The sequence below is a fragment of the Tuber melanosporum genome, assembly GCF_000151645.1.
Source record: "Tuber melanosporum whole genome shotgun sequence assembly, scaffold_7, strain Mel28".
Classification (NCBI taxonomy): domain Eukaryota; kingdom Fungi; phylum Ascomycota; class Pezizomycetes; order Pezizales; family Tuberaceae; genus Tuber; species Tuber melanosporum.
The window spans coordinates 399,620-410,637 of NW_003299117.1; the positions used below are offsets into that span (position 1 = coordinate 399,620).

The window sequence follows — 11,018 nt, forward strand, 5'->3', positions numbered from 1 at the left end:
AGTGGGGGTTGGGGTGGCGGGGAGTTTGCACTTGGTATCACTCGGGGTGTTGATGGGTGAGTGGATGAATGGGGTTGGGCGGACGGTGGGTGGGATAGCGGCTGGGCAGATGGGGAAATCCCGAGATGGTAAAGTAACTGGCAAGGTCACTAGTGCTGTGCTGTGCGATGATGCCCTGCATAGATACTTTCTCTTCAAAAAATACCGACTCTTTATTTCTTTTCTCTTCCTTCCTAACAAAAAATGTTGTATCCAGCCCGGCTATCCTAACATGGTAAACTCCTGGACCAAAAAGAAAAACCTCCGTAACGCCTCCATAAATAAAATATCCGAAACTCCAAAAGAATGAATATATCCCATATCTCCTAATTCTAGACCGAATGAATGACTGCCTAATCTTGTGCCTATTCCTCGAGGATCAGACACCGGACCTCCACCTGACTCGCGGTACCCCTCCCCGTAAGGACCCCCTCCGGAGAACAAAGCGCCCAACCACAACATTGACGAGAATCAGCGTCTCAACCGCAACAATCCCCCAGCCTAGGGCAAATACAAAGTTCTGAGATATGCGTAGTTAGCCCTGGGAAAAGGAAGTTAGGAAGAGAGAAGCTTACCAACTCCCCACAAACCAGCCGGAACTGGACATCTGGATGATTGACCCCAGAGTTTTTACAGGTCCAGCCCCAAATCGTATCTCCCTCCCCCTCCCCACCAATTAAGCATCCAGTACCCACAGCAGCAAGCACAAGATTAATACCGCTCACCCCGAAATTCAACCAATCCCCCGACCCGCCAATATGTCTAATATCCGGCTTCAATCCCGAAACTAGCACAATCGTAGATAGCACCGCCGTCACTGAGGACATAGCTAGCAGTATCGTCGTAGGGTGTAGGTTGATCACAGCCGGCCACAAGTCCCGTCCATTGTACAACATGTGTCGCGGGAAGGTGCGGTTTATGGTGGAGTAGATTGTTGATATGGTGACTAGTATCGCGAAGGAGAATAGGGCTGCTGTCAAGCGCAGGATGAAGCGGGTCCGGGAGACGGAGAGGGAGGCTGTCGGGGATGTGGGTGGTGGTGGAGGTCGCGAGAGGCCAGTGGTTATGTGAGTTATTGGTGGTAAGGGAAAGGTCTTTTGGAGGGATGTGGTGGAGGAGATAGATGATGGGTAGGATGATGGACGGGTAGTTGCTGCTGGTGGCGGCCGAGGTGGGAATCTTTCGGAGAATAATGTCATTTTTTCGTTTGTGTTGATAGTAAAGTTTATCTGTAGCTGAGTGGATATTCGGTGATGCCCCCCATTCCTTCCAATCTTTTTTAAATCGAAGAACCTCAAGTGTTGAATTCCCGTCCAGATATATATTTCTATTCCACCCTACATCCCACCACCTGTGTGCTAAAAACTCTCCGCATATTTCAGGAAATGGCAGAAACTTGAAACACGTAACTAAGCTTACTGGTCTGAGTTTGCCTACGCTTGGACGCCTCGAAGAGGGAGGTTACAATCTTTCTGGGCAATGTGCTACCGTTTGATACAGTATCCTGGTTCTTGGAGTAAGAGAATGTTACTAAGGAGTTGTCTCTCTCTCGTGAAGGTGTGCTCCTTACTTCTGATTTTTGGGTCGAGCAGCCCGCTGTGGTTGGGTGGGGGCGCCTGAGAGTGCTGTAATTGGGAGTGAGTGCGCTAAGAATAGGGTTTCTGGAAGTGATTAGATAAGCTTCGATTCACAAGTAGCGTGCTAGGCAGATGCGGTGTCGGGATCACAGGTTTCCTCTCTAAGGGCTCACCTGGGGGATTTGGGTTGATAGAGCTGCAAGTACTAGTACAAGTACCGCAACTCAGCCTGCTTTTGCTTATTAACTACTATAGTTAATGCGATGATTATTGGGGAGTTCTCTATCGGTGGTCGCAGCGGCGGTTGAGTGGGACTTAAGCTCGGGCTGTACTTGCGAAACCTAAACTCAGACATCTCTACAAAACGGTCAAGATAGCCAACCATAAAACAATCCTCCAAATTATTTCCACCACCGTTCGAGAGTCATCCCATTTTAACATTTCGTCAAAAAACCATTTTGGGAGCAAATACCCCCTAAAGATCTGCAGAACCTTCCAAATCCCCCCATCATGGGGAACCTCTAACCCGGCACCACAACCGAGCCACTCCATTCCTAAAACAGACTCCTTACTGCATCAGGCACTTCAAGCGAAACTCCGACACTCGTTTCAAAACACCAAGCCCCAAACCCTCTTCGACTTAAACCTTGATCGCCCTTCCCCTATACCTCAACCTCTATCTGAACCCCTCGTCTACGGTACTTACACTAAGCAAAGACCGCTATGATACAATGCTGGATCCACTGAACTCAAACGTCCCCAACTCATTCCCCTTTTCGCCAACTCATTCCCCTTTTCGATCTCCGCCCCTGGAGTTCGTGCCTTTTCGCTGAAACTGTCTTTTTCTCCCTTAGCCTTAGCCTTGCTTGTTTGCTTATTAAGCGGGAGCGCTTGTTTGGGAAGGGAGGGGAATGTGCACTTTCCGAACGGTTCCAACCTCTATTGCTCTGATTGCTACAAAAAGCACCAGTCTAAACTCTGGGCCATTGCAAGTGCGCATCTGGCGTTCCGGGTGAGTAGACATAGTGGGTCGATCCGTAGTGGTCGCATGAGATCGCTTTCCACCATTCGACTTTCCCTGAAACAGGGGAGTGATAGTGGTGATAGTCCTGCAGCGACAAGCGGGGGCTGGCTACGTCTCCGTTATCCCAGACTTCCAGGTAATGCTATGGTCGGGAGATTGGATGGGTGTTGAGATTGCGAAGTGCGAACCTTCAATCCGGATTTTTTTGCACTCGCGAAACAGTGTCGTAGACCACTGCTCCACGGTCTGGGGAGCAGATTGCTTTTCTCTGGTATGATATAAAGCTAGATTTGTATAGAAACTGCACGGCGAGATGACTTACTGGGTTGCCCTTGGCATATATTGACCGGGCCTCTGGCTTGTGATAAAGGGCAAAGAATCTTTGGAACGTCTGCCAAAGTTAGCAACTGTTATTTAGGGTATGATTTGGGATTACCGGATAGGCGCCTGGATCACTCGGTTTCAGTTCATCCATGCGGATGTGATAGAAGTCTATAAAAGACTCTGCTTTCGTGACGAAGGTTTTGACATGCTTTTTGCTATAGATCCCACCCTGCTTGACCTGACTATAACTATTCTCACTACGAAGAGTTACCAACCTTCCTATCTCGACCCGCTCGTGCAAGTGCCAGAGGAAAATATGCAGTGTATCGACTGGCGAATAAGTATCCTATCCTCCCGAGTAAGAGGGGAAGTGAATATACTCCATTCGAGCAAAGGATTAAACGGCAGTAACAACTTGATCTTTTGAATAGCGGTTGTTGTTCCCTTTCATGTCATTCAGTCTCCATGAAAATTAGTACTGCAAACTCTCCATCTTTAGGGGACGACTAACAAACATGTCTTCCTGCCAACCGAGAGCCACCCAACCTCTCTGCTTTGCACCTACCACTCGAATGTCAGGCACAAGCCATTAGTCTCCCTCTATCACATGGGGGTAGTTACCATCCTGGCGCAGGCAAGGCCGTAGTCAGACCAACCATGTAGAGAAGTGAAGAAACCCATTTTGTCTGGAAAACTCTGTTTCAAGGGTCAATGGGGCTCAATTCTGCACCGAATTCACTGAGGAGAGACCGTGGTCAGATATATGGTCAGACTTTGGATTATAATACGACGAAAGAATGGTTCCCAAAAATTCTTGGTGGATGACACGGTCCCCTATGCCAGGCCAGAGTGCCTGTTTCCGCAAGATCTTCATTGAAGGGGGCAAAGACCGGGGGGGCGAAACTCAAGGGAAGATCTTGGGATGAAGTGGGATACCGGTAGGGAGATGAGACGAGAAAAAGGCAGTGGCACACAGGCTATGGTGCTAAAGCTCCCGTGTATTCAGTGTAATATATTGTCTTGTAAGGAAATTGCCTTAGAGTGGACACGATACTAGCAGTTCCTGCCATCAGAGAACCCACCGACACACCTACCATCACGAGAAACTCCTCGATAATTTACGATGGCGGAGTACATAGAGAATATGGATAGTCCGCAACCGGGACAAATATTTGAGATGAAGTGAGAGGTAACTGAATTTTACCTCATATATAATCTCTATTAGAGTACTAATACCCCGAACGCCGCATATTTTGAAATCTGACATGATATAGTAAGGTAATCCACCCCCCCTTACTCACCCCGGAATCAGCACCCATTTCCAGCATATACTTCGCGTCCTCCTTAACCGCCCTATAGGTAGCCGTCCCATCCCCAACACTTCCTTTGGTTAGCGAACTGAATGACGCTCCCGGATCTGGCGCCTAATCATATCCCCGTTAACGCTTCTAATTCCTCCTAACTAAACTCAAAGGGGACAAAATACATCAGTGCTTTTGGCACCGTGGAACCCCGCCTTGGCATGTAGCCACGAGGAGTCCACATAATCAGGCGTTTACAGCAGTTTTGGTAAGGCCCATACCCCCTCTCATTTGCAGTGTTCTAATGGCTGGTATTTGAGGAAGCCATTTTACGTGGCTTTCGAACGAATGATTGTCACTGAGAGGGATCTCAAGGAGCAGCTATCAGCCCTGTGAGCTAAGGCAAGGATCGTTGTTCCGGCTCGCCTGTGCTTGAGAAAAGTGGTGACATTAAGATATTTGTTTAAGTCAAGCCTATGGATGGACGACCCTCTCTACTGAGACCTCTTATCGATAAGAGCTCCCTAACCCAGAGAATCTCTACCTGGTGGGCGGACCACGGCTGCATCGAACACGCATTGCACCCCGAGGGACCACAAGAGTGCCTAAACCGATCTAGCCAAAGGGGGGCAACTTTGATTTATCGTACCGGTCTCCTCCGTTATACTCTCCGGCCTATCAACAACAGAGTGCCGAGTTGTTCAATTGTTCACCGGTATCCTTCCCATCTTAATCCTACACATTCACCAAGGTAATCTACCTCAGTCGTACTAACCGATACTGCCAACACAGATACTGCCAATATTTGGCGCATATTGGGGTGTATTAAGGACGGAGTAATCGCAGACTAGCATTGTGCCGTATTTTTCGTGTCGTCAAATCCTTGGGGACAATACCCGGCCGAAATGACACCAGTCTAGGAAATGGCCACTCTCTGCCATTCAGCCACTTCATAGAGCAGTGTTAGGAATATTACGGCACCTATCATAGCTTTCCAGGGAGTCACTTTAGAAACCTCATTCCAAGCTTTTGGTTGCGGACACAACGGGTGCGGTAATAGTTCTTGGTGAGGCAAACAAGCAGAGAGTTGAACCTCGGTAGAAACTAATCCCGAGTACCGGTAGCCACCCCTCTCTCGGAACGGGTTAAGATAGGCTGTGGAGGGCATTGTCCGGGTAGATGATATCTTCCCCTCACAACTCCCCACAACATGCTATGTAGCGTACAGTACTATACCAAACTACTCTTGCACCTCTTATGCTACACACTACCTTACACCCCCGAATTTGCCAACGATTAAATATCACGCAATTACAGTCGCGCCACCAAACCGAGACAACAGCGACCTACAGCCCCGTGGGACGGACATGATCGCGGTATAGTTCCATAGCCTATTATATGAAAGGAAAAAGTCAAAAAATAGTTATTGTACAGTACTATAGGTGGACTGGCGATAGGAATGTGGGCACAAGTACAAGTATGGAGAATCCGCCATCCTATTTCTCTTTACCTCCCCATCGGATCACCGCCGCAGCCTATCGACGAACGTGTACAACGTGTTCATTACATCGCGATGCCTATTTCTTCCCGTTGGTCCTGCGATATACCCAAGTGCTCTCTGACTACGTATCTATTTGAGTCCCCAACCGCACCCCTGCCCAAGGAACCGCTATATATTGACCCCCTAGATCCCAAGAAATTCGTCTCCTACCATGCATATCGTTCTCTAGTTCAGCGGATTGCCACAGGGCTCTTGGCCTTCGGTTTACGGCATGGTGATAGAGTGGTTTTGTTCTCTGGTAACAACATTTTCTTTCCTTCGTTTTTTAATGGAATCGTTGCAGCCGGAGGGATATTCACTGGAGCAAACCCAAGCTTTCTTCTAAGAGAAATAGAGCAGCAGATTAGGAGTTCTGGGGCTAGGTTTTTGGTTGCCCATAGAAGCAATAGTGGTATTGCGAGGGAAGCTGCGGAGAATGTTGGATTAGATGAGGGGAGCGTCTTTATGTTTGATGAAGGGTTGGATATAACGGCTGATGGGAAGATTCTTGGGTGGGGGGATAAATCAAGTCCTGGTCGGACACGGCATTGGAGCGATATTGTAGAAAAAGGTTATGATGGGTTTGTCTGGCAGGAGCTCAAGACCGATGAAGAGCTCGACACTACCGCTGCAATTAACTACTCCTCTGGGTGCGTTACCCTTACAATGACGTCTTTTCATTGTTAACACAGCCTAGGACCACCGGCGTCCCAAAAGGCGCCCAAATCACTCACAGAAATATCGTCACAAACGCTCATCAAGTGGTCTCTCTGCGCATGCAGTCCAATTCTGCTCCCAATGACTCTCGCTGGCTAGCCATGCTACCAATGTATCACGTATATGGCCAAACCTATTACGCAATCATTGCGCCCAAACTTCGAGCTCTCGTCTACATGCTTCAAAAGTTTGACTTTGGAGCCTTCTTAACGACGATTCAAAAACACAAGATTACCACTATTGCCGCTGTACCCCCAATTATGGTTGCCCTGGCAAAGCACCCCGACGTCATAAAATTCGACCTTAGCTCCCTGAATGTATTAGGATGTGGAAGTGCGCCTTTAAGTAGAGACATTTCGAGGGAGGTGGAGGAAAGGGTAATGAGGGGCCGGGCAGGAGAAGAAAGAGTAAACTTGAAGCAGGGATGGGGAATGACGGAGTATTATGAATTACCCTGTTGGGGCTATGGCATGAGCTGACATTGGTACGTGTGGTAGGGCTACCTGCTCGGTCACAGGCTTCCACCCAGATGACACGGATGAGGAGGGTTCTGTCGGTGAATTGCTACCGAATTGTGAGGGCAAGGTTTGACCAATCCTCCCCACTCATGAGTCAATGTTTATTGATAATGAATTACTGCTAGGTCATGGACGCCGAAACTGCAACCCGGGAACTCCCCCCGAATACCCAGGGTGAGATTTGGGTTCGAGGGCCTATCATTATGAAGGGATACTATAGAAACAAGGCCGCAACTGAGGACACGATCACTCCAGATGGTTGGCTCAAGAGTGGGGATATAGGGTACTATAATGAAGCAGGTCGGTGGTTCATTGTCGATCGGAAGAAGGTTTTTCCCCTTATTGTTCCGCCTACTTAGCAATAGGCTAACCTTTACCAGGAACTTATCAAAGTGAAAGGGAACCAAGTGGCCCCAGCAGAACTTGAAGGGATGTTGCTAGAGCATCCTAGTGTTGCTGATGCCGCGGTCGTCGGAATCCCACAGTTTGTTGCCGTGACATCTACCCCCTTGCCCAATTCCCTTACCCTGTTAACCCATAAATGATAGCGCTGAGGACGAACGACCGCGCGCATACATCGTGAAAAAACCAGGCACAACCGTAACCGCAGACGAGATCAGCGAATGGGTCAAGAAGCGAGCAATAAGATACAAGTGGATCACCGGGGGTGTCATATTCATTCCCGCGGTTCCAAGGAATCCCGTTTGTCGCCCATCATTAATGCATACTTTTTAACAAGGCGTAGACTAATTCTTGGCATAAAATCTAGTCGGGCAAGATCCTCCGAAAGGGTCTCAGAGACAGAGCCAAAACTGAGACTAGAGACTCAGGAAATGTAGCAGCCAAGCTGTAGCAAAAAGTTGGTACCGAAACCCCGGATTACAGTGCCATAGTTAGGTTTATCCACTTATTGATACTCTTTCTTCCTTTGTTCTTTACGAAACTCCCTTATCGCGTGGCAATCGTGTTGTAGAAACAAAAAAAAACTCCGAAACATCCAGTCAGATTTTCAAGATTGTTTCATAGAACGAGTGAGATTTTGTGAACGCCTCCCCTGCAATCCCATTTCAAGAGGTCCTCTGCTTTAAGGCCAGGTTATAGACCTGCCAATACCCAAAATCCAGACCTCATATACCGAATTTTTTTTATCCCCATCAGCTTCCCAACCCCCCTGTCTCCTACAACACATCGCCAAAATCACAATATCAAAAATCCAACATCATGAAGAACATCCTCATCCCTCTCCTCATATTCCTCCAGATGGTGCACGCAAACCACTGGCTCCCGCAAACCTCCTCCGCCCCTTGCGCACCCAGCAAAAACTCCACCTGGACACTAAAAACCTATCCCTGCGCCCCGCAAACCTCTAACACTACCTCAACATTCTGCTGCCTTCCTCACGAAATCTGCCAAATATCTTTCTGGGGGAGAGCCCAGTGCCTCCCAAAACTCACCATCCCTTACCACCCTCCCAGACCCGCGAACTGCTCCGGTATGGCAGAGTGTCCGCTATTTTGCAAGCAGTGAGTATCCCCCCATCGCCTTCTTGAAAGGAAAGGAGAGGAAGAGGAAGGCAGAAAAGTAGTAACGGATAGCCGGCTATGTTCCAGGAGCGAGTTCGCCTGCGGCAATGTATGCTGCTCCAATGGAAAAGCTTGTCTTTCAGAGGTCTGTTTCGAGAATTTACCTGCGGAAGCGGAACTTACCGCTTCTGACAACGCCAATGCACAAGAACATAGCATTGCACCACCGCCTCCGCTACCGGTGCCAGCGGCGTCCCGTGTTCCTGCCGAGGAGGGGAAGGAGATTGAGTGGGTAAGTGGCAAGTCACTTACCGCCGTCGCGGTCGTGGCCGTGTTATTCATGACTATTGCACTCGGGATCACCTGGTGGCTTTGCCTGTATAGTCGGCAGTGGCGCAAGGAGAGGGCTAGGAATTCACCTGCCGGGTTGAGGAGGTTACCAATTGTGGGATACGTGAATGGCGGAGGTGGCGGGAATGGGGTTGGGCAGTGGGTGGATGCACCATTGCCTGTGTACTCCAGGAGTGCTCGGGTTGGGGAGATTACGGTTTGGAAGTAGGTGTTTGTCTAGGTATAATAACTTTAGAGGTTGGGTTATGATGGGGCAGAGACCACTTTCTTTCCTTTTTCTCCTCTTTTTTTCTTTTAATATATTCTGGCATTCCTGGGACGGCACTGGGTAAAATTATTATTACTTCATCCTCTTCTTCATTAATTCTACTGAATGGCCATGAAGGGATACATTTAAGGCGAGATTCTGGGGCGTAGCGAGAGACTGTTCCCTCAAGTCAACCTTCCAATAGCCCACGGGTCCCGGAATAGACTCCCACTACCATCGTCGTGATCAGTATTGTAGTCAGATAGCTGATAGTCGGTCCTTCACTGATCCCCTCAGAAGGAAAAATCAGCACAAAGCTTAGATGTTGCGAAGTAAGGATAATTGCAATACAAAATATTTTGTCAGTCGTCCCCCCAATATATGATATCTCGCAATATTGCTATTTTCCTTACACCTTAACCCATGCGCCCTGCATGACAGAAATACTGTCTTTCCCATAAAATGGGCGCAGGAGCATCTACTATATGGTCACGATATCAATTATTTCTTTGAAGTCCGCCTACTTCAGTATTACTACCAAATGTGCCATCTTGCAAAAATACCACAACATATCTTTTATCAGCACAAGTTATGCCTATGCCGTACGGGTCACCAAAAGCTCATAAAATTGATTACAAATAAATACTGTTTCTTTACTAATTTAGCGCTTTTCCTACGGCGCCCGCTGAACCCGCCGTGTGCAGTGCCGTACTTGGTACTCCCGCGAAGCTCCCGCATACAATTCACCCGGGACCACCACCACGAAGCACGAAATTTTCTTTGAATGAGTCCGCATTGAATTCCTCTTTGTCTCGATATCCTCTCAGCTCAATTCCCCGCTCGTATCATGGGATTTCCCGGAAATAGTGCGGCAGAGTGGTCACCCTCACACACTAATATGCGATAGTAGTCTAGATCCGCGGCTCGATCAACCGGATGTAGCACTTGGAATCCTATCAAAATGCACAAGTGAACTAAGGGACACACGGTGATAGTTAGTATTTCACATCTCAGTATTGGTTTGGCGATCTCTTGACAGGTTTTCAGATCAGAGCGTAGTACGAGTACAGTACAGTACACCTCGTGAGTAACCTGTTGCGGTAAAGGGCTATTGCACTTTGGCTGCCGGTATGCTGGCAGAGAGAGTTAGTCCCGGGAGCTGCAGTACAGTTGTCACGCTTTCAGGAAGGAATGTTACAAGACCATGAATGTGATAGTGCATCAGCATCTGAGCGGCTTGGCTTCTTCGACACGTATCATATCTCGTCTATCATCAAGACACTGGCATTGTAACGAGCTGTGCTTCAAGCAGCCTAGCAGTAGTAAGACATGATAGATCCTGACTGATCTGCACCTTTCCTTGAGCGCAGGTCTTCTTTTGGAGGGAGCGACGAGTTGTTTCAGTAGTGGTGAGATGGCCGGAATGCCACCATCCCTCCAGAATAGCAGGGCTAGAAGACTCTAGTTGTAGCATTGCATGTGTGATATATGGAATTTGAGGTAATTGTGTAATAAAAAAAAAAAAAAAAACTAGGTATTTGTAGTGAACGTAGTTGTGTCACTATATTATTCTGCTCTGTTCTGGTATCGCTACCTAGAGGAAGGGGGGAGGATTGAAGGGTTCGGGATCTGTGGTCACTGCTGGATAAGTACAGTATCACCGTGCCAAGGTATCGGTACGTACTCGAGTATAATACACCTCTAGTACCTCATTTTGTTCAGTGATTTATGATGACCAGAACGACAACCACCCTTTTCCGGAAAAGACTAACCGAAAACGTCACAACTCCAAATCTGAGATTCCAAAAGCAATCAGTACAAGTATATCCCAGAAAGCTATCAAATATGTGGTGAAAT

General features: G+C 48.0%; 1 protein-coding gene; it reads left to right on the forward strand.

The window, feature by feature from the left end:
- Positions 1-5,468: 5,468 nt before the first annotated feature.
- On the forward strand, positions 5,469-7,978 carry GSTUM_00010375001 (uncharacterized protein). XM_002841249.2 has 7 exons: positions 5,469-6,455; positions 6,503-6,961; positions 7,020-7,107; positions 7,166-7,369; positions 7,421-7,524; positions 7,589-7,742; positions 7,810-7,978. The coding sequence occupies exons 1-7, from the start codon at positions 5,839-5,841 to the stop codon at positions 7,891-7,893; spliced, it is 1,710 nt and encodes a 569-aa protein (XP_002841295.1). The 5' UTR covers positions 5,469-5,838; the 3' UTR covers positions 7,894-7,978.
- Positions 7,979-11,018: the final 3,040 nt, after the last annotated feature.